Consider the following 25,356-nt stretch of genomic DNA (forward strand, 5'->3'; position numbering starts at 1 on the left):
GCATCCCACTCACTCTCTGTATTTCGTCTCTATCTCTCTCTATTCTCCTCTCTGTGTAAGGTTGAGTCAGTGTAACTGTTGATTTCCATTAACAGGGAGAAGCTCCTGTTGGGTTCGTTCCATTGACGAAGCTCTATAGGGAACAGTATAACGGGCGATTTCCAACAACAACGTAACTACAAGGCTGTGATGGTTCCATTGCTGAAGTGAAGCCCTTCTCTCGAACTAGATATGAGGTATGGAGCTGTCTCCCTCTCTGTCTCTCTGGCCCGTTCACTTCAGCTATTTTCCCTCAACTAAACCCCCATCCTAACTTCAACCGCTCCACGCTTCGCTCCAACGGAAACCCCTCCATTGGCAGCTAACCTTTCTCTTTCTCTTTCTCAAGCGAGTGCTTGTGTTTGTACAAATAGGTAAACCGTGTGAAAATGTCATGTTTGTGTTTGTGTTAACAATTTTCGGTCATCAAGTAATTGTTTGTAGTAATGTCATGTGCAGTATGGCCCCAGCGGAAGTTAAAAGGGAAGGTGATGATTATGACATTCCAAATGACGCAGATGACATTCGTTTGATGAATGAAAGTCGGGCAGAACCTGATCATGGTTGCGAAGCTGGTCCGAGCAATGAAGAAGCAACCAACATGAACGTTGAAGATGGTGGAGCCGATGTGAAAAAAGAAATGGTTGACGATGCTCATCGCAATGACATGGTTGGTGATGTTGAACGTGCTATTCTGGAACAGAAATTTGATTCGGTCGAAGATGGAGAAGATTTCTACAATGCGTATACTAAAGCCAAGGGATTTAGTATACGAAAATCCAGATTTAACACAAATAAAGAGGGAAAGGTCGTTAGTAGGCTGTGGTTGTGTTCAAGGGAAGGTCAGAGATTACCAAAATACTTGGACCGTGTTGCTGAGAAGAGTAGAGCTCCCAAGGCACTAACAAGAGTAGGTTGCAAAGCCCAATTTCGCATACGGTACGATGCGGATGCTGGTGAAGGGGGAAAGTATGTTGTGACTCACTTCGTCGCAGACCACAACCATGAATTGGCGGAACAACACTGTGTGATGTATCTGAGGTCACATCGCAGTTTAAACAGCGCTGACAAAGCTCAGGCAATGGCTATGCGCAATGTCGGTGTGAAGACTAGCCAAATCATGGACTATATGGTAAATCAGTCCGGGTCTTATGAGAATGTTAGTTTCATCCGTACGGATCTGCACAACCATATTCAAGCCGAACGTAGAGCAGAAGTTGAGGATAGTGATGCGTAGGGTGCGTTGGTTTACCTATGCGCAAAACTTGATGTTGATGCACGTTTTTTTTACAAGTATGATGTGTGTAACGATAACAAGTTACAAAATCTGTTCTGAGCAGATTCGAAATCGCGGGCTGACTACGCAAAGTTTGGTGATGTGTTGATATTTGACTCAACTTACAGAACCAATGCATACAAAAAACCTTTTGTCATGTTGGCTGGTGTGACTAGCCACTTTAGGACCACGATATTTGCATGTGTTTTGCTAGCTAATGAGACAACTGAGACATACATATGGGTTTTGGAAACATTTATGGAGGCGATGGGCAATAAAGCACCTGTGTCCGTACTGACAGATGGGGATAAGGCGATGCGAGAGGTAATCAGAAGAGTATTTCCAGACGCAAGACATCGATTATGTAATTGGCATCTTGGGAAAAATGCTGTTTCAAATGTTCACATAAGTGGCTTTGCACATGCTTTCAAGCAGTGCATGGACATGGAAATGGATGAGACAAAGTTTGAGCATGGCTGGACGACAATGGTCGAAAAATTTGGACTTCAAACCAACAGTTGGGTGTTGGAGACATATGAGAAGCGTCATATGTGGGCTGAGGCATATATGCGTGGACATTTCTTTGCTGGGATGAAGAGCACTCAGCGCTCGGAGTGTATGAATGCTTATTTCAATCCCTTCCTCCAATACAAATTGAAGCTATATGAATTTGTTAAGCACTATGATCGGGCTCTTGCAAGGATAAGGTATAACGAGGCTGGAGATGATGCTGAAACAAATAACATTTTTCCGGTATTGATTACTCCATTGCGAGATATAGAGAGACATGGAGCTGAGCTATTCACTCGAAATATATTTAGAATGTTCCGTGATGAAATCTTAGAAGAGGGGAAGTTGAATGTCAAGGACATGTTCCCTTTGCCGGATGGTCAGAAATGCTACTATATTCATAAGTATAAAGTGAAGGATAGATCATGGATAGTAACACACAGTCCAGTGGATGCTGCAATGAGATGTTCTTGCATGAAGTTTGAGTCGTTGGGGCTACCTTGCTGCCACATGATATATGTTATGAAAGCTGAAAATTTAACGTAAATTCCCCCAACTTGTGTGCTGCATAGATGGAGAAGGGCTGCAAGCAAGGATGGCCAACAATGGCCTCAACCCTCAATTGATAGCACTACAACACAGACGGCTCGGTATGGGATATTGTGTTCTTCCTACAACGAAATGTGTTTCTATGCCTCGCAATCATCGGAAGGTTTCAAAGAGGCTAGGGATGCATGTCTTCCGATGACGAGCCGGATGAAGGAGTTATATGAGAGGAATTTAAACAGTGGGAATGGAGACAAAGGGAAACATTCATTCCGTCGACAATTTGGAGTAGAAGATCCTGATGTTGTGAAGACAAAAGGGAACCCAGGACGGGCCTCGTCCAACTGTCGAAGACCAAGAAAATGTGAGAATTGCAAATGCATTGGGCACACAAAGCGAACGTGTCCTAAGGTTCGGTTTAGCCGAACAGTGGGTACTAACTCAGATGCAGATACACCCCACATAACTGACCGTGAGTACAATGCGGAGTCATTGCCCGTTCGTTGCAAAACTGGGTTGGTGGATCCAAGTACACCGCACATTAAGCAACGACGACTATTTTTCGATGTTTCTCCTGATTCCAAGCAGCCTGTGGGCCAATACGGTAGTGTTGAAGCAGCAGTGTGGAAAAATGATTCGAACACAATTGATGAGGTGAATCAGGTAATTGTATAATTTGTATGATTTACTTATTCCCTTAATTTATTAGGTAGACAGTACTAGCTATTGAAAACACATGGAAATAATGTATGTAGTTTTCATTTTGCACAGATTGCTGTACGTAACGTGTAAATAATTGGTTATGTACAATGCCAGGAAATGGCACAACGTTACTTATGTACAAGGCCACGAGTTGTAAATTTCCCATATTGTTTAGAGTGATGTTGTCAGTTGTGTTTGCAGTGACTTGTCATTTTCAAAACTAATTGAAGGTGAGGTGAGATATATATGGATTGTCTGTGTATTGTTTTGGGTGGGAAATTAGCTTATGTCTGTATTCCAAGATTCCTATTGCGGGTTGCTTGTTTCTGTTCCATATTTGGTTGGATCTAACTGAAGGGTTTTTTGCGGTGTGGTTTATCAATTAACGATGTGTTTCGCTTCGTATTGATTTGTTATGACTTGTGTCGGTAAATTAGTATTATATTTCGAGTAAAATACGAATTTTGTCCAAGTGGGTTTGCAAAATTACATACCAGCACATGCATTTTGTATATAATCCAAGTGGCAGTTAATTTTGGGTGTTACTTGGAGAAAGTAACCCAACAAACTCGTTACTTTATCTCCATGCCGATTGGTATATGAATTACGAGTTACGAACAGGAGTTGTGAAATTATTTAATGTTTACTATGGAAGTATGGGTTTATTGTTAGTAAAATTATGGTGGGCCTATATCGACAGCAACGAAGTAGTAATTTAAAGTTGACAAGTTCAAGAAGAAAATCAAGCAATTGTGGTATTGGTTCAAATGCCTGAAATGGATGAAGACTTCTTTCGATGAACTGATGGTAACAAAGTAGAAAGTAGAAAGTAAGTTGTTGTGTTGTTGTGTTGTTTGCAACAAAGTAGAAAGTAGAAGGGAAAAAACTACACAGAAGTTACAATGTAGAAAGTAAGTTATGTTGTTGTTCATGTCCTCTCTCTCTGCAAACATTCTACCCTTTATAGTTATAAAATTCCCACGACCCCATGATCTGCCAATTCTGCAACTGCTTCTGTGCAACTTCTGTAACTGCACGGTCATTTCCGTGTATTGAAACCACATAAAAGCTTCACTTGTACCTGTCGAAGTGCATATAATTGAAGTTGCTACCTGTGCCCAGGTCCTTTTAGCCTTTCCTCGACAGATACAAACTCCCAATTCGTTCATGTTTCCTCTTGGAGGGTGGCCACTAAATCCATGAGCACTGCCAGTAACTGCTCCAGCGTGTAAGTCAGGTGGCATGCAAGATTCAATGTTAGTTGAATGGAGCAGCTGTTGGGAGGATGTGGGAAAAATAGGTGCAAAGAGGAATTTTTAATATAATATCCAATCAGAATGTAGCTGAAAATATGAGTGAACTTTTTTTTAAAAAAAAGTAGTTCCCATTTTTTTGATTATAAACCCGAGATGTATATTTTGTTTTTGATATAAATAAGTTGTGTATTTTCGTTACGTAAAATGTAGGACAACAATTGTGTTTAAGTCATTACAATACAGAAAAAGGTTATTTCAAACATATTTTCAAGTTTACCGACATTGAATATATTTTGATTAAATTACAGGGAAAATTCAATATTTGGCAGAGTTTGATGATTTATAGTCAGGGGCAGTAACAGTGAGTGGCCAAGTGTTGCGGTTCATTGGCCCAGTTTGCAAGGATTGTGGTTGTGTTTAGTGGACAATATTCTGTCGATTTTTGTCTCATAATGATGAGGGACATGCCCCACAATGGTGAAAAGGAAGGTCGACAGGGAAGAGTCAATATTTGGCAGAGTGGACTTGAAGATTCGAAGTCAGGGGGCAGTTACAGTCGCAGTTATGGTGTAGACGTGTGAGATCATGCAATGATGGGCCACAAAAACAGTATACGGATATCGAAACCAACGATCTCCGTTCTAGGCATTCCAAGTATACTAAACCTCCACTTCTATCTGTCGATCTCCCTTTTCTTGTGTTTATTTCATGGCCACCAACTGTTTGAAACTTCTGTCGACAGAGCAAGGCTCCTGCTTTGTCTTATGCTTCCTCCTGAAAGTATGCCCACTAACTCATAATGATGAGGGACATGCCTCACAATGGTGAAAAGGAAGGTCGACGGGGAAGAGTCAATATTGGTTTTTAGGGGACTTGAAGATTCAAAGTTAGGGGGCAGTTACAGTGGCAGTTATGGTATAGACGTGTGGGATCATGCAATGATGGGCCACAAAAACAGTATACGGATATCAATACTAAACCTCCACTTCTATCTGTCGAGCTCCCTTTTCTTGTGTTTATTTCATGGCCACCAACTGTTTTAAACTTCTGTCGACAGAGCAAGGCTCCTGCTTTGTCTCATGCTTCCTCCTGAAAGTGTGCCCACTAACTCCATGACTGGTGGTAAAAACTTCCCCTATCACTTCTAGGTGACCCACATGCAGAGAGCCCACTTTCAGGTCGTGGACATTCCTTTAGACTTGGCCACATGCCCTCGATTAAGTGGACCATCTGTCGACAGAGACTGGCAAAACTTGGTGCAAACAATGGCCCCCATGTTCAAGTTAAATATTGCGGAAGTGATTGAGACCCCCTCCAATCACCACCTGCACCACCCCCACCCCCACCCCCCCACACACACGTGGGGGCTGCTGATTGGAGAAAGAAAAAAAAAAAAGAAATTGAAAAAAAAAAAAAAAAAGTGGCCAATCAGAGAGAGGGGGTCATGGGGGTCCCCCCTTGTAGGGGTCCAAGTCATATGATATTTAACTTCAACGGGGGGCCATTGTTTGGGCCCAATAGCAAATTTCTTAATACGGGCCCAAAACAAACATAAACTACAGCCCAATATAAGAGCTTTTAAATATACTGGCCCCATCATAAGCTATAAAAGACCCACTCTTTCAACTTCAAACCACTTCATTTACCTCTGATTCGAACTCCCCAAACTGTACTCCTTCTTCTCAACCATTGCCGTTCAAAACCAGAGCACCACAAAACCCTAAGCCATGGCGCCAAAAAAATCTCAACCATCTCCATCTGAGGAGAACAATGAAGACCTACTCCGCTTCCCAGACCCTATCAGAGCACGTATCGCTCCTCTAAAATTTGCTGCAACCCTATTGCCCAGCACAAGCTCTGTCGCTAAGGCTACTCTAGGCCCTACCTTCGCGTCTTACTTCCCAGACGAGCTAGCTCCATACCATCCCCTTGGTAATGGTGAGAACCTTCTTCTCAGCCAAGCTGGACTCAAGTGGACTAACTGGAATGTCAGCAAAAACCCACTCAGAGGGTGGAGGTCACCAGACTCTGATTGGCGAAGCTGGGCCAGGAGAATTGAAGGTCACGACGCTGAAGTATGGAAGCACTAGGGCATTGGTGAAGCAATTCGACTGTCGACTAAAATTTATGACGTGGACAAAGGACTGATTGCTGCTGCAGCATGCTTTTGGTCGCAGTCTAGTAACTTCCTACTCTTCAATTTTGGTATGATTTCCCCTACCATCTTAGATGTAGCTTACTTGACTGGTCTCCCAATCTTGGGCAATCCAATTCATGCTCTCCTTGAGCCTCCAAAAGTGACATTTACTTTAAACACTAACATGTGCTATACAGATTTTGCCAAAAAATACCAAGACAAGCCTGGTTCCCCTGTCGATGACAAAGAAAGAACTGCTTTTTACTTACTTTGGCTTTGTGAGTTTCTTTTTTGTGTCCCTGGGTACAAGATCACGAAAGAATACCTCCCCCTTGCCTTGTGTATGCAAGATGGCCAACTTATGGCTTTAGCCCCTTATCTTCTTGCCACCCTTTACAAGGCCCTATTTTCCTTTGTCGACAAGAAGATTTCTGGCAACTGTGGTGGCCCCTTCTGGCTCTTCCAGGCCTGGTTGTATGCCTATTTCCCTGAGGCACGACCCCCACCACCTAACACCTTGAAACCTGTTTGCTACTCCTATGCTGAGCAATTGCTCACTTATAACAGCCAACCCATCCTCACTTTCAGAAATCATCTTACCATGTTTTACAACCTTCCTTCGCAGAGACCTTCCAACCTGTACGTGCCATTTCAAAACTTTGAATTCTTCTCCAGTAGACTTCGCTTCCTCTTCACAGACCCTTCTAATTTACACAATGAGCAAGTCCAAGAACAAAATGAGAGTTGGAGACACATTCTCACCTCTAGACATGTCTTGGTTGGCTGTTCCATATCCTCCGCCAAGCTATCCAGCTGCAGTTTTGAGACATACTGTTCCAATCAATGGTTCAGGCAATTTGGTCTTTCCCAGGCTATCCCTTATCCTTATTTCCACCCAACCATCCATGAGGAGATTGGGTCCAGAATCCACTTCAAAGATCCTACACAAGCTGAATCCATTCTGACAGAGAACACCAAACTTTTCCAAGATTTTGGCCCCTTCTTCTTCAAACCTGCTTCGGACTGCTCGGCTGCTTTTGACCATTGGTGGGGACTTATGTCTGCCATTATTTTCTGCAAGCCACTTGAAAGCTGCCTTAACGATACTTGTATTCATATTCAGGGCCGCATATCCTCGCCTACCAAGCTTAAGGCTACAGGTATCCTTCCTTCATATACTTCATATCCCTGACCGTGTCATGCAATTTGTTTTGTTTTTTTCTCTACAACACTAACTTGTTTAACCTTTGACAGCCAAAATTGGGCCTGCTGCTGAACCATTGGTTAGGGACCAACGTAAAGGCAAGGATCCAATGGATGCAACTACTCAGACAAACACCCCCTTAGTTCCAAAATTAATGGCAGACTCTTTCGCAGCCGCGCAGACACAAGCACAGAGAGGAGCTACCACCCGTACCCCTGCCGAGACAGAGGTCACGGCGAAGAAGAGAGAAGAGCCTTCCACTGCTCCTACTCTAAGCACAGACCTAAGTGAGTGGGATATCCCTCTCAGCCAAATGGTTGGCCAACAACATCAAATCCTTCATGGCAGCTCTACCAAGTAAGCCTTCATTTTACATATTTACAGCATCTCAATTTCCATTCACGCCCGACTGATCACTTACTTTTGTGCAGAGAAAAAGAAGGAGATTACTCCTTGCTACTGCTGATGATGGCGATGCTTCCACTTCTCTTCAACACATTCATCAAATTCCCAGTCCAATCAGCAATGTACCCACAGAACCCACTGTACAACCAACTCCACCACCACCTGAAGCATCGCAACAAACTTCCTTACAACCTGCTTCACAGTCTTCGCTACAGCAATTTACACAGTCTGCATCACAACATCCTTCCACTTCTCCTCAACACATTGTCCCTTCTGTCTCTAGCCCTCAACCATCACCATTCAACCCCTCAAATTCCCAAACTTCAAACAAAGAATCACAGAGGATTGAATTTGACATTTCAATCAACAGCCAATCCTCTCCAACAGATGACAACACAAAATCCCCTCAACCAGAAGTTCACCACAACCAAGGTAAATAGAAATACAAATGTTACTGTTCGTTTGGGAAAAAAAACTTCTCTTTAAGTAACTGGTATTGTTCTCCAATTTACAGGGATGGACATAATACAAGACTCATCTTCACGACCAATGGGCGAGACAGAACTTGAATGTCCTCATGACTTTCCCCTGTTAGCAGAACCAGAGAAAGAGCCTCAAGGCGCTGATGCTGCCATTTCATCAGTACTAGAAACAACTCGTCCTGATGCCACAACCACAGCTGAACAAGGCCAACTGTCTGCGCGCACGTTATCAGGACAGGTACTACCATTTCCAACCTCATCCTATTTACTCTTTATTACTTGCAAGCATATATTCTCACCAAACTATTAATGTTCACAGGCCGTCGGTCCATGCCAGGATATTTGGGCCGAACTTTCTATTCTTCAACAAGATCTAGACGAAATATCCCCATTGCCTCAAAGGCTACATCTGTTTGATGCTGAAACTCAACAAACCTTAACCACCTTCATCAACCTCATTAACACCCTAGTTGAAGAAATCATTCTCCACAAACCTGATGAAACCTTGGCCTGTCTTTCTGCTGTTGTAAACCTCTCCCCTAATCCTTTCAACCCCATTCAACTAAAGCAATTGGCCAAGATCATCACGGAATGGCCAACCCTTTCAAAGATAGTTCAGACTTGCTCGACGGATATTCAAACCAATAAGGATTTCCTAAACGAAGCCCACACCATATCTACTTCACTTAAACTCAGCCAGCAAACCTCTGCAGCCATTCTTCAGCAACACTCAGCACTTGAACTTGAGGAAGCCAAACTCATGGCAGAACTTGCCTCTGTCCGGCAAAGAAAAGCTCATCTGCAGCAGCACCATGACCAGCTTAATCAAGAAGCAAGGATGATGCTCTCCCAAATTAGACATCATTCTACATCCATTTAGACAACTAAAGCTGAGTTGGACCAAGCCCAAGCCATGCTGGTAGATGCTCAATCAGAGTGGGGTGTTCTAGCCGTTCTGTTCCCCAAATCCTAGGCTAGTTTATATATGTATTCTTTTGTATTGCACACCTAGGAATGATTTGGAAAGGTAGGAATGATTGCCTTTTTAATGATAAGATTGTTGATGGGCCTGAATTGGCTGAGATGGTGAAAGTGAGGGTTGCACTTTGCTGTAAGCAAAGTTATAGAGGCCTACAGTATTCAGTGGACGACATATATTGTATTCTGGATAGTATCAAAGTCTGATTGAGGGGGTGGTGTTTGGTGTTTTTTGCTGCAAGGGTGCAGGAGTTTGGTCAATCTGGGGTATGCAGGATTTTGGTCAGTCTGTGGTATTACCATATCTTCTTGGTGGCTACTTTTGCTCTGCTGTGCTTCAATGTTGCTATGGTTTGCCTTATTTTTGGCTTGTTGCTCTGGCTTAGTTTATGGGGTCAAGCATGCTCATTTCTGGTTGCTGCTCTGCTGTGCTTCAACTCTGCTCTACTATATATGTACTCTGCTGCTGCTATATGGGATCAACGAATAGGCTTAAGTCTGCTGCTGCATATTGGCCTTTTTGCAATTGTTTGAATGATGTTTTGGTGTGCTATATTGGAAGTCTGCTGCTGGATTGGGGAAAGTTATTGGAGGTCTGCTGCTGGCCTTGTTGTAATTGTTGGTCTGCTGCTGTAGTTTTTTTTTTTTTTTTTTGGGAGGTTGAAGGATCAGGCTCATGTCTCAATGGAGGTTGAAGGTTCAGGCTCAAGTCTCAATGGTGGCTGTATGGTCTGAAGTTTGTTCATGCTGCCTTGGAGTTTCATCTGGTTGCCCTGTTATGTGGTTTTGTGAGGATGGGCTTGGAGTTACATTCTTATTGTTTTCCTTCTGTTTTTGTTTCTCTTCGTTGGTCTCTCACCAACTAGGAGGTTGGAGCCTTTTTAGCTCCAACCTCCTCTTTGTTGATGTATCATTGACACCTTGTATGTGCTTTTTCATCAATACAGTTTTTTGTTTTGCTGAACAAAAAAAAAAATTGAATATCAATACTCTGTGTTTTTAATGGTCTGTTGTATGGTTGTTTTTATTTTTTGTGCAATTTTTCACCGTTTGTGCATTGTTATGAAGTAATCAATTCCCCTTCAAAGTGCATTATAGTCACCGCTATTTGTTTGTTCTGTGGGCTTTTTTTTGCTTTGTTTTGGACAAAATCATGGCATTCAAAAAAATCGAACAAACATAATTTATGTGGTAAAAGCGAACAAACATTACTACTTTCAACTTGCATTGTTTGTTGGACAAATATTACATTGCACTGGACAAACATTACTATAGTCATTTGGGCAAATATGACATTGCATTGTTTGTTCTGTACCCATAACATTGGAATTATGTGTATCACATTACGTACAGGCCACGATAAAAGCAAACAAACATTACTACTTTCCCTCGTTTGTTCCAGTCCCAAACATTGGAATTATGTGTACAATCAATACGCGTGGGAAATTAGTATTATCACAGCTGCAACCTAAAAAGTTGTCACGACAAGCTGATGCAGTAATCCAGTTGTGGTTAGGCATCGAAATTACACTCGTACTGGCAGGCCATGATAAAATCGCTGCCCTATTTGTTGTAATTGCAATCAATCACATGAACGAACGATACTCGGCCATCTTTGTATTGTTCACATCCATAACGAAGTCAAGCACCAACTTCCGGCGCACAGAAGGATGAAACTATGTACAGAAAGCGAATAACACAAATCAGGTACAGTTACAGCGGTAGGAAATAAACAGATTTATTTCGCAATTGGAAATTAAGCGGTATAATGTACCTTGTGTGGACCGCTGGGTATATCAGGCCGCTGCATGCACTTGATCACAAACATCCCACAGTCGAAAGTGCTACAAATGAAATGTAACATTTAGTTTCTCGTAAAATATAAGCAGGTTCGTTAAATGAGTGATTCAGGAGTGAAGTCAATGTGACGCAGGGCTTGTGGATTACTCGTCCAGCTGTTGTAATGGCCTTTGTTCTAACATGCGGACCTCAAAGGTACGCACGTCTACAGCATATTCATTTCCAAACTGTAGTTGCAGTAAGGCATGCATTGTTTGAACCTGTTGCAGAATGAGACGGTTAGTTTATGTGAAGGATGTGACAGTGTGGAAGTAGATTTGTGAAATTCAGCACGACATACCAACATTTTTGCCGCGTTCAGCTTGTTGGTGTCCAGTGTGGCGGATGCCAATGAGTCAAATAGGTACGCCACACGGTCTACCATATCTATTTTTAGGCACACCCAATGTACTCCTCTATAATTGAAAGGCATGTAAATCTACACATAAACACAAGTGAAGACATTGTTTAGAGGGCATGTGAACATGTACGCACTTTCATATTTACATTGACATTCATGTAAATGGGATCGACATTCATATTACCGACGTTCATATTAAATCTACTCGCTTCAATGGGATGGACATTCATATTACCTTCTGACATGCATCAAGCACCCCAGTATATCTGTCATGTCCAAAATATGATTTGACGATATTTTCATGGTTCAGAGGTTGAGTTTTTTGATTTAGTATCAAAGTCTGCATGTTTAGTGTGTAAAGTTCAGTCAGCCAAAGTTTTCTGAAAATATATCTTCTGCAATACACAACCGACCTAAAACACTTACTTATCGACACATATACTGGAAAGAACCATGCAGTATGCCTCCCGTCTTTGTGTACTTGCCGCTGTCCGTTAGTCAATTGAACCGCGACCAAGTTGATTGGCTGGAACATTGTAACCGACCAGGCAACTTGCGAAATAAGGTTTGCCATTTGTTTAAATGTAATACGAAATAACAATGTCCCTACATGGATATATCCATCATGCAAATATAGTGGAAATAACATTGTCAGATGCCACGACTTACAGTGTCGGATAGCCATGCCCCTGGTTTCAGCGTGCGCATGTCACGTCGCGTAGCACATTCGCAAGACATTTCATGCAGATTCATAGACACGACAATGTCCCTACATAAAACGTATACATCAACCAGTAAGAAGCAACCTACAGCCTAGTAAAACTTAAACGTATCTGGTTTAACTCTACAACATAAGATTAGTTTTTTCTGTTGTACAACTATGGCAGATATTCCTGATTCTACTAGGCTCCAATCCAATGAAGATTAGTTTTAAGTTTTTAAAAAACAAAATGAAAAGACAAAGTTTTAGATATTACAACTTATGACATGTCCAATAGTATTTGCTAAAATAATATGTGAAAATTGAAATGCTCATTTACAGGTCAGCAAGTTAAAAAAAAAGAAACACGTTTTTTACAAACTGGAGCCAACAATATCCCAAAATGATCAAAATGGAAAATGTAAGCAGAGTAGAAGAAAATAGCTAGGGAAAATTGCACTTCATTATAAGTTTTCAAAAAAATTTGTAAATCATTGGTAAACTTTATTAAGTTTCATAATTAAAATTATAAAGGTTTCCATGAATTTGTAAATATTTTTGTGAAAATATCAGTGGTTTGCAATTTTCCCAATAGGTACATGTGTGCAGGATAAGACCAAAAGAAGAAAACTTCAGACAGGAAATTTAGCCACTGATCTTTCCGTAGCCCACTGCATTAAATTCAAAGAAAATCCTACATACGACATGGATAAACCCATCATGAACCCATCAAAATCATAGAGAATGAAAAATTAAAGAACTGATACCTACAAGAATTAAATAAACATAGCACGACACATGAAAATTGTGGAATTCAAACTTATTTCATAAATACTACGGAACAGGTTAATTGCGAGTACTAAACTCATCCGTACCTTTCATTGTTTCTGTCGTCAAGTACAGAGTCAACAACTTCGTGTTCGGCCGCTGATAAAACCTCTATGCTCTCCAGTGTTATCAAGTCCTTCTGTCATTATAAACAATCAAGTAATATCAACTCCTCCTATTAATATAAACAATTAACTAACTCACCACTGTTCAGAAATTTAATTTGCAAAGTACATAACACATCCTTATGCATCTAAAATTGGTGAAGCGATGTCTAACCTCTGAACGGAACCGCTTGTCCAACCTGTGCAGTTTGAACAGGACTTTGTCCGAAATCTGTAAGACAATTGTACAACATTTGTTACTGCAAACTTGCACTAGAATGACAAATATTAAAATACAACACAAATAATGGTTCTATTATGATCAGTAATGCTGTCGGCATCAATTGGTAATGAAACATACGAAAGGTGAAGTGATGTGGCGACTTGGGAATTTTTTGGCAGTAAGTCGAGTACTTATTTTGCTATCGTTGCACGAATGCATATCCCCTACGTCTGTCGTTTCAACACCTCTTCCTCTTCCTCTTCCTCTTCCTCTTCCCTTTCGTGTGCCTGTTACAATTTGTCCTGCTCCCAATGTTTGGGCAACCTTACTAGTAGAAGGATGCACATTGTCTGCTTCTCCTTGCATTGGTGGCAAGGTTTGCAAATCATCAAAGGAAGATAAACTCTGTTTTGCAACGTTCTTCATGGCCAGAAACTGAACCGAAAGAGATTTGCTTTCTTCGCTTGCGTATGTTTCCTCCAACGCAAGGCCACGATTATTGTGCATGTCCCCAACTTCTTGGATGGTACGCAACTGTCCAACGTGCATATCAATTATCTCATTGGACAACATTCCATTCACATAATTGTCCTCCCAATCCACCCCCTGTAAATCTTGAACATTACCCTCATTTGGGCTACCATAATAATTTGGGAAAACCACGCCGCCATCATGCAACTCGACTCCCATGGTAGGGTCAACACCCTTTTCCTCTGAGCGAGGCAATTGTGCTGTTTTCGATAAACCTGCCAGCACTTGCTGCATCATTTGCTTCATTTCAGCAATATGTGTCTGTTCAGTAAACGGTTGTTTCCCAGACAATATAGCTGCAACCAGTTCGTTCAGCATTCCTTTTAGTTCACCAATGCTGGAGGATATGTTAATGTCACAATTTCTTTCAGTCGACTCCACCTAATCACACAAACACATACATTAACCTGCTACGATATTTCATCTTCAAATAACCTCTGTGAACTGTGTGAAGCATGTGTATTGATTGCTTTTGCTTACCTTTGCATTGTCAACAGCTTCCTTCCCTCGGAAATTGAGCAACATGTCCTTTATTTCCGCATTACTGTGAAGCACTTGCTTCATGGTTTCCTTTAGTTCACCAATGTCGGTCTCAACCTTGCTCAAACGAACATCATCAATCTGTGATTTCTGTTTGTTATTGACATGGTGTGTGTCAATTGCGTCATCAATGTCGTTGCTTTCTGCTTTTGTTGGATGAAACTCCACCTAACATAGTTGTCAAATTGGGATTCAAATCATAAATGAAAATGGTAATGCACTGAATCGTTAATCGATCTCAACTGTGAATCGTAAAGTTTCGGTCTGCTTTCTTAAGGTGCACACAACATATGTGTACACAGTTTACATATTAAATATATCTAATAAAAATTAATTACTCCATTTGTCTGAAATGAAAAAAAAATTTGTTGTAAATGATGCTCATCTGGTGTGGATAAAAACTTCACAGGCGATCCCATGTTTACCACTTTACCTTTTCCCAATTACATAAACAAAGAGAAACTTTCAATTACAAACTAACTAACAATAACTGCACGACAATGTTTTGACCTTTTTACAAGGTTAAAAAACCAAAATCTTCAAGCTTTTCCAAAAATCTGACTTCAGGGCTTAACCAAAATTTATTTCGTAACGGAAGTAGTACATAAAATTGAATTTGTAAGGCTACAACATCGTCCACATGGAAACTTCATGTTTTCCCCCCAAAAGTTCGAGTATTTTAGAGTAAATAGGGAGGGACAAACTGAAAATATGACGTACGCCAAGGAATGGGTCACTGCTTGTCACCTAGTCATAGGAACACAAATTCTGTCTGTCACCGTTATCCATAATACAGGTGGGGCAATGCTGTCAAATGTGCAGAACGAATGGGTTGATTACCTCATGTTGCTGCAACATTTGCTTCCTTCCCATACGTCGCCTCGTCTCCCGTATTTCGGCATCACCCCAATCATTTAGCCGAGGGATGAAGCGTGTAGTAGCCGACGTACTCTTACAGGGAGGGGCAAAACGATCCAAGTAAAATAGCTGCATTATAAGGGGGAAAAGATATTTACTATACACTTCCGAGCAAAATAATCCGTATTCGCTAACAATGCATACAACTTACAACACAATCATATGTATGTGTTTATGTGTCTCGATGGCAGAATCCCCATGCAGCTTTCCGGTTAAAAAGATAAGCTTTTCGTGGTTACAAAAAATGTGGCCCGTACAGGTATATTTGTCATGCTGTTCAATAACAGGTAAGTTTGTATTTCGCAACGACTGCCATTTTATTGAACCATATGCACAGCAATGGATGAAATATGTAATCGGCATGGTACAAACAAACAACGGTCGATTACGTTACCATTAGAAGGAAAACACATCCAGTTGCCTCGCGCTGAACTTTCATCTTAGACTTCCGAACACCTTTGACAAGGAATTGTAGTGTCACCTTTGCCCAATTACATGCCCCCATACCGGTCACGTCCTTCACGGCATGAACGAACGACAGGCTCAACGCGGTCATTGTGGTAGGACACAACATGGCCCCCAACACATACAGCGCAAACTTCCTCCGAAACTTGTCATCCGCACCATCACTCTCAGTCAGATAAACTCTCAACTGGTTCAAAGGAATGATTCCCTTAACAGCTCCAACCTCTTCGTAGATATTGGGATATGCGTCTATTGAACCAGTGAACTGCACGTCATTGCCTTCTGACCGTATACCCAATAAGACATGCACTTCCTCACAGGTGAGCCTCAGGTGACGGCCATGAATAGTCAACGAACACGTGTCGGGATCGAAGTTCTGTACCAACTATTGGCACATGTTGTGATCTATACGGGTACACTTTAACCCAAGGAGGCCACCGAACCCAATATCAATGACTGCCTGCTTTTGTGCTTCGTTACACCGGTTCACGATATCAACAATTGCCTTCAATGATATGCGGACTTGCATTTTACTCTGTAATGTTATTAACGTGAACATTAATACAAAAAATTAACCAACATTGTGTCGATAGCAGGTCCTCCCCAAATGCAGTTACGAAAACACTAAGCACGTAAGTACCTTTGCAGATTTCTTTGCAACTTCTTCGCCCAGTTCCTTGGCACTTGCCTTAGCCATGTCCTGAAACCTCTTCTTCTCATCACAGGGGAGTTCCTTCCACCTTTCCCCAATATCCTTTCGGTTCTGTAAGTGTTACACCAACGTGACGCACATACAGGACAAATAGGAGCTGTAAGTTCAAAATAATTGTCACCAAAAGTTGTATCACTCGCAATGTGTGCACATTTTCTGGTATTTACATATGTTTGCACATACAAATTACTATTTCGCACACAGTTGAAATAAAAATGGACATGGAATTTTACAAATAATCGGAGTTTATAAGAACATGCAATATGGCGTCTATGACTGCTGGAAATCGCTGAATGCGACACAATAGAAGCACATGACTGGTGTGCGCATGGAATAGAAGTCCATACTTTGCTATCACAGCAGTCACGTGTTTCCATCACGGTACTCTACTTACTACATGTCTGCACACTAACCATATTCGGTCCGGGGTTGTCTGCTTCTCGTCTTTCCTTGAATTGTTCCTGGCTGCAACCATTGTCAATTTCGGCGCAAGTATATGTTAGATATGGATGGATATATATACATATATGTACACAATTTGTGACACAAACAAATTTGGTCCCAACTACATAATAATGCATCCGTAATGTCCAATTTTGGTTGCTAAAAATATAATAACCACATCATTTCTGCAACAACAATTATAAATGGTCCAAATTATTTTGGCCCTTACTTTTGGTCTCTAAAATCTTAATTTCTTGTGAGTACAAACTGAAATCTGCACAGGCGCAAGCTATGAGTTCAAAATATGTAATGCAGAATTGTGCAAAAATACTGTCACACGTTTCTGACGAGAGGGATTCGTACTGTGAGCCGCTTTGAAGGACACGAATCGAACCTGTAAAAAATAAATGGCCCAAGTGGCCGCTTTCGACGAGAGGGCTCGGTAATGTCAACCCTTTCCATTCGTGAACCTTTGCCACTTGCCTTCAGTGTTTTCCTTTGCCTATAACAAATATCAGCGTAAATGAAATTTTGTTCAAGGCCAAATTACATTGGTGGTATGCACATTTTGTGCATTCTATCATCTTCGTCGGTTAACTTTAAAGTTAGTCAATCTTGCCTTCTCATTTCAAAAGTTGTGCCATTTTCGTGAAATTGGTAACGTTGTTTTCCGTTGTCACCGAAAATTATGAATTGAAATGGTTTAGTATAACTCAGTGAATTATGGATTTCACAAATTCTCTCCGCAGAATACGCGACATGTGTCGTATGTGCACATATTCTGGTAAGAAATCGACACAGTTTTAATCCATTACACGAAATTCATGGTGCAATTTGAGGCTATCGCAAATGTGTCAAACTCAAATCGCACAACCTCCTGATGGCAGTACATAACGGCACAATATGCCATACACGAACAGACCGTGGTATTTAGTAGGTACAGGAAACATAACCTTGCAAACCTAACTGTATCAAATACTGAATGACATAAACTCACAGTTGCTTCGCATTGTCTGACATGTCGCCCATATCCAATTACGATAATTTCTGCAAAGAATTTCATGCAATATTCATAAGGATGCAGAAAGAACGTTACTCCCAAATTGTAACAAAACGAAATTGACTGTTAACAACTTACAATCAACGGACCATTGAGTCGTACGTGCATTGTGCGAGTGGTACTTTTCGTTTATTTTCAAGTACGATATGTTGTCGTTAATTTATGTAGATATGGCATGCCACTGTTTTACGAAAATTAATTGGCCATATGTTGCACTCGTTTTATAGTATTTATGACTTCAAGCCCGAATCAACAACCAATGCGCACACTTGAAACAGGGCCACATCGGACATTCAACCCAACAGCACCCATACGCAACTTACCTTCATGCAGAGAAATAAAAACCCGACTACACTGCTCAACGAAGACCGTTTGTCACTTTGGAACTCCTTAATGGCAATATCAGTGTGTCACCCGTGTAGTTTGTATACCTAATCGTACGTATGGTTTCAATGACCTAAGGAGGAACAGTTTAATAGTTGAGAAATGGTAATGTCGTGCGAGTGGAACACAATAGGTCATAATAATAATGTGCTCCGAAATAAAAAATAGACAGACTCACACATGCCCGAGAAAATGGTGACTGTTACCGTCGGCGACCTGGCGCAGTCGAAATGGAGAGACAGAGAGAGAGTGTGTTACTGGAGGTGGACAGCAAAACCAAAATGGAGAGAGAAGGAGGGACAGCAAAGTTGCCGAAATTTGTATGTGGGAAATGGAAATGAGTTGGTGAGATTAGAAAGGCTACGGCATGTGGGTCATCATGAAAAGTATTGCATCTGTGGGATTTGAAAAGCGTTGTCTGGCGACTTTGGTTTTTGTTCCAAATTTGGGAGGGAAACGGAAACGTATGTGACACTACATATTAAGGCCAAGTTTGGCAAGTTGAGAAAAAAAACCAAAAAGTCAAAAAGTTATTACTATTCACAAAAAGTCAAAAATTATGCCTACACAACTCCGAATTCTAATTTTTCCTTACACATTAATTTATACAATTTTGTAACACACATTTTTTCAAAAAAGTCAAAAAGTTAACCCAAACTCCATATTTTTTTCCTCATTTTTTTCATCCACAAAGACAAAAATTGCACTTTTTTAGTCCAATTTTTTCCCTCACTTTTTAAATATAAAAAAATGTACTTTTTCACTTTTTGTGAAATATGGGTTTCGTTTGGGTTGGGGGTTGAAATGATGTGTGTGAGAGGTGATGTAACTTAAAATAATGTGATTCAAGTCAAAATAGTGACTTTTTGACTTTTGGCTTTTTGTAAACATGCCGAACCAGCCCTAAAAAGTGGTTAGGAAGTTGTTATTTTTATGTTATTTTAGTATTTTTATATTTTTTAAATTTAATTTTTTGTGTTTTCAAAGTAATAGATTTTGTTGTACTTGGATATGATGTTTGTGACAGGAAATTTGCACTGATTATATGTGTTAATGCTGTTCATCCCAGTGAATGGATCAGACAGGTCTAAGCTCCTCCAGCCCGTGTCCAAATGATCAAGCCCACCAGATAACCTGCAGGCAAGTTCAACGGGGAACGGAGTAGTCCCCCAGCGAACTCTCCGACGAGCAAGTTAGGAAGAGAAGCAGAGTATATGGGAGAGGATTCAAGATAGAGAACTTAACCTTTTTCTTGTCTACAACATTTGCTTATATCCTTTTGTCATCATTTCGTTGTCCCTTCCGACCTGCTCTCCTTGCTGAAAGCCTATGCTGTAGCTTACCTTGCTCAGGGTAAGGGGGTCCTGTTCCGACAGAGAGGTGTTGTCGTAATAAATGCTGTGATGGACTACATTAATGGTGATGCGTAGTGGCAATAACTTTGCAGATCTTTGTCTGTTGATGTGGCTCGTCCTCCACCCGTCGCGTGTTTGAATGCTGTTGGTTCTTGGTGCCATATTGGATTCCAGCTATTCCAGACTCCATCGGCAGGGTAATGCATTGGGCCCCGAATGATGGGCTCTGGTTATTTATAGTGGTTCATGGCCTTTGTGGGCCTGTCTATGTCAGTAGTCCCCCATTCCCGAGTGCAGCTTCAGACCAGTGAAGGGAATATGTATGAGGAAGATGGGTCCGACCGGGATGGGCGGCCGAGTTGGTGAGGCGAGCGTAGGATTGTCCGACCGTGGGGAGGGTTGATCACACGAAGGTCGAGCGGAGGGCCTGCCGGCCGAGCTAAAGGGTCGACCGTGAAGAGGGGCGATTGTGCGAGAAGGCCGACCGTTGAGGGCAGGCCGACCTAAGGGGCCGATTGTGAGAACAGGCTGACCGTTGAGAACAAGCCGACCCAAGGGGGCCGACTGTGAGGACAGGCTGATCGCGCGAGAAGGCCGACCGTGAGGGCAGACCGACCCAATGGGCTGACTGTGAGGGCAGGCCGACCCAAGGGGCCGACCGTGAGGACAGGTTGACCGCGCGAGAAGGCCGACCATTGAGGGCAGGCCGACCGTGGGGAGGGCTGATCGTGTGAAGGACGGGCGGATTGGCGCGGGGCTCAAGGGGCGGCGTGGAAAGTGATGATTGGAAGTAGAAAAGACAGGGTAAGGGGGATAGACAGTGCATCGTGGCCGTACACGTGGCCACATCCCGCAAAAGGGAGGAAGATTACGCGTTGGACTAGAAACGTTAGGTCATTGTGGGTGTTGAAGAGACGGTTTTGGCGGATGATTTTGAAAAGTTTTGAAACTGGCGAAAATTAATTGGGACCCTTGGAATACGGGTAAACTGTGGGCTTTTGGCATTATTCGATTCACCTACCTGTGTACGAAAAATCAAAATATTCCAAGTGTGAATTCCTTTGTTGCTCACAATACACCTCTGTAACACTTTTTCAATTTCCTTGTTCCTGCCGCCGAGGCGATTCGCAGACATACCACAGAAATGGCCGAAGAAGGGAGTGCGATTGTCAGGGTGGACCCGCTTGGAGATGACGATGCTGTGGAGCTAGCGGCGTAGTATAGGATAGAGAGGGTGGGGGAGCCGGTGGTACGATCCCACAGTTCCACCATGATAGCAACTCCAAAGCCAATCAGCTAGGTGGAACCAGATCATTGGCACACGAAGGCTGACAGATCCACGATTACTGAGGTAGAGTTGGAGGCTATCCGCGAAAAATACCAGATCCTTGGGGATGTGGAGTTGTTACTACCGACAGCAACGGAAAGGCCGTCTGACGCCAGGCTAGGGGAGTTTTCCCTTTATGAGGAAGCTCTGAAGGGTGGACTGAGGTTACCACTACCGCAAGTGGTGGTGGATGTGTTTAACCGTCTGGAGGTAGCACCGGGGCAACTAATGTCTAACGCATGGAAGATCCTGCTTACCTGTGCCAGTGCGTGGCCGAAGGCAAATGGAGGGGAGGCCATGACAGTAGACGAATTCTTTGCGTATTATAAGGCGTCGGGGCAGCAGGAGACGTGGGTCACCCTGCAGGCTGTAGTGGAGAAGGGGTTGGTGGCGGTCTGCCGTCGTCAATTAAGGGTTGGCGGCCGCGATGGTTCTATGTGTCTGCCAATGGGGGGCTTGGTGCGCACACCGTGTGGAAAGTGCCCATCAGGTCTGTGGAGCTAAAACTGGGGACAGCTGCGGAGGGGAGAGTGAGGAGGGTGAAGGAGTGGAGGGAGAGAGAAAAGGCCAAATGGGACGAGCTCGTTCAGCCGTCGGCATTGTTTGAGGTGGGGTTGAGGCCAAAGCCAGGTAGTGGGGATCTCGACCGAGCGGAGTTGGAGGCGAGGAGAAGGGTGCAGGAGGCAGAGGATCAGGCCATTCTTGCCAAAGCCCAGCAATTCAAAGAGTCCCAGGCCGACCGGCCACCAAAACCTGTTGCCAGGGAGCGGATTCGACCTCGCCCCAAACCCTTGGGAGAGAAAAACTTGGGCGATTTTGTGTCGCGGCCGCCCCCAGCAGACCCTTTGAAGGAGAGGTTGTTAATGGAGATGGAGGCATTGGGCGTGGGAAAGAAGAAGAAGAGAGTGAGTCAGAGTGAGGAAGTGCCTGCCCAGAAGAGGAGGAGGGAGATGAGTGTGAAAGAAACCAGTGCGGTCGTGGGGTTTGAAGGGGGGAAGTGGAGGGGGTCCCAGGAAGAGTAGGTGGCCCAGAAGTGGTGGATGTTGCCTCAGAGGTCATGGAGGTGGTGCCAGTGGTGGTGGCGATCGCCGCAGGGATCGCAAAGGTCATCCCCGAAAGGCAAGTGAAGGATGAGGCTGTTGGCCCTGGGCCAAGGAGGGAGGGACAGCCTCGGGGGGGTCTTGTACCTCAAGAAGGAGGAGTCGGTGGGACCACGGCGATCTACCATGCTCGTGCGGTGGCGGGGCGGCTGGAGGGAGAAGAAGGTCCAGCCAGAACAGGGGCAGATCGCCTTGTAGGGATTGTAGAAGAGGCAGCCCTGCGCTCGGCCTCCAGATTCAACGAGGCTGAGCTGCTAAGGGGGTTATACTCCACTCAAATGGAGGTAACCACCTTAGCAGGGGCCCTGCTGAGGAAGGCAGGGGCTGCCAAACTCAAGGCAGATGAGGCCAAGGCCCAGCTTGCAAAGTTAAAGGAGAAGAGTGCAAGTTGGGAGAGTGCCCACACTGAGCTGCAAACGGTTAAGGCAGTGCTGGAGGACACACGCCGCCAGGTTGTGTCGCTCGAGTTCCAACTTGCTGGCGAGCAGAAGTAGTTGGACGAGGCCCAAAGAGCCTGCGCAGTCGCAGTCGAGCGACATGAAGAGGCTATGAGCAATAATGAGGTGGTCAGGCAAAAGGACGAGGCGGATAGCAGAGTGGGCGATCTCCAGAGGGAACTGGAGGGCGTGCGCGCCAAGGCAGGGGAGGAGAAAGGGAGGCTCCAGAGGGAGTTGGAAGCAGAGAGAGTGAATAAATCAACTTGATTTTTTACAGGTATGATATACTGAATAAATCATAAAATATGAACGGTTCGGATTATCAAAATTGGGCCTAAAAGTACGCCCGAAGGCTCTGCAAGGATGGGCGCAAGGAGGAGCTTACAAGGAGAGGATCCTCGTACAGGGAAAGGGGGTCCCAATCTTAATTCATACTGTCTTTTGTTAGTGATTTTTTGGCTTATGGACTAAAAATTAAAATAAAGATTGTTTGGTTTGTTTTTGGGAGAGTTGTTTTTGAAAAAAATTTTGGGGAGAGAGTTTAAAATTTTTTTTGGTTTGTTTGGCTGTGTATTTTGGGAGAGTTATTTTTTTGGGAGTTTGGGATGATTTGATATTTTGGGAGAATTTGAGTAGATGTGTGTGAGAGAAAAAGTGATTGGGAAGGAGAGAGGAGAGAGAAAAAGTGATTGATTGATGTGTAAGAGAGAGAAAGTGATTTTGAAATTTTTTTTAGAAAAACTCAAACCAAACAATTTTTTAGAAATTTTTTTCTTTAAAACTCGTCTCCCAAATGCAAACCAAACATAAATTTTCGTTTTCCCGCTCTGCTATACAGGTTATACAGAGTATACACCTCAATCTCATTCTCACTCCCCTTCACTGTCACACTCACTCCTCCTCCACCGAATCCAGCCTCACCGGCGACCACTCCCGACGGCCACCCACTCGTAAACCCAACCCACCGCTGTAGCCCTCATTTTCTCTGCTTCGCGAACCATAGCTCGACCGCGACCACCATCGGCTGTAGAGAAGGAATTTGTTGACGATAATGTGGGCTTTCAGGCCATAGATGAACCAGGTTCGTCCTCCAAACGCTGAAATAAAAAAGTTAGGGTTGTGATTCACAAAATAGATTTGAAAATTACTGTTATGCAGATAGATAAATGGTATGCTTGAAAAATGTGGCACATATTGTGACGAACATTTATGCATTTACCTTTTAGAGTTAAAGTATAAATTTTGCAGAACGTAGTATGAATACGCAAAAACTGATCCAACATAAAATAAAAGGATCACATCTTTGCAGAACATAGTATGATTATGCAGATTGATAATTAGTTGAACGAATGCATATAGTTGTGTAATTTTCAATGTGTGATTGATAATGTGATTTTGCTGAATTTGTTGTCAATCACGCGTGAATTGTTGTAATGAACTGCTATCAACTAATGTGTTAGCTGCGTGACTTGAATTAACTATTATCAACATTGATAATTATTATCAAACTGAACTTAAATGTTCATAACTATTACTGATTTGTTGATAAGTATTTCAGTGTGCTTTGTTGAAAATCACATGTGTCATTTGTTGATAACTATTTCAGTTTGATAACTAGTGAATCACAGTCTCCAACAATCAGCCCCTAATCATTTCACTTCAGCATGATTTGTTGATAATAGTTGTTTAACATGTGTGATTGATAATTTACTTGACATTGAACTGATATGTTTGTAAAACTGCCATGTTTGTTCAGATTGAAAATGCTATGTGTGTAACATGTGTATAATTAATCACAAATGCTATGTTTGAAACTGCTGTATTTGTTCAGTTTCAAAATGCTATGTGTGTACATTGAGCTGCGATGTTTGTTCAAATGCTATTAACAGTTTAGTCTGTGTAACCTCTGTGCAAATACTATTAAACATGACAGCTTGAGTAAATAGATATTTTCAGTAAAGACACACTCTGTCCCTCAAATTAAACTAGACCTGCTATTAACCCCATCAAACAGAAGCATAGCAGAGCACTACAAATTTCTCATGTATGCAGATTTAAAAAATGACTTCTTCTTCTAACATTAGCAACATAAGATTACAAACGAGGCTGTGCAATTGTGGAAGAACCGCTGCCATACGTATTGTCAGAACAATAAGAATGGAAATGAAAGGTGTTTGTGCTTTGTTTGCCCATCAAAATATGTAAGTATGTATTAGAAATTTTAATCATTTAGTAGTCACAGTAATATTTGTCGTATTCAACTAACTGATTGTCATGCATTGTAGAGTACCACTCCCACTCCCCATTGCAATTACTTCAAGTTCGTGGCTAAAGATGATGAAGGCGTTATGTCCACAATCCCTTCCAACACTAGAGCTGGTGATGCTTTAACAGTAGAACACTTCAACGATGTAAGGACGAGGCTTCATGACTTGGGAAATGACCATGGTCGAAGGCTTGAAAGGATAGAAAATATTATCAAAGCGATGGTGT

The 25,356-nt window shown here is 42.5% G+C and overlaps 1 protein-coding gene across 1 annotated transcript; it reads left to right on the forward strand.

The window, feature by feature from the left end:
* Nucleotides 1–499: 499 nt before the first annotated feature.
* Nucleotides 500–1,276, forward strand: LOC145812898 (protein FAR1-RELATED SEQUENCE 5-like). The gene is made up of 2 exons (XM_082908129.1): nucleotides 500–646; nucleotides 842–1,276. The coding sequence occupies exons 1-2, from the start codon at nucleotides 500–502 to the stop codon at nucleotides 1,274–1,276; spliced, it is 582 nt and encodes a 193-aa protein (XP_082764255.1).
* Nucleotides 1,277–25,356: the final 24,080 nt, after the last annotated feature.

The sequence above is a fragment of the Camellia sinensis genome, chromosome 15 (assembly GCF_055761805.1).
Source record: "Camellia sinensis isolate YWXY chromosome 15, ASM5576180v1, whole genome shotgun sequence".
Lineage (NCBI taxonomy): Eukaryota > Viridiplantae > Streptophyta > Magnoliopsida > Ericales > Theaceae > Camellia > Camellia sinensis.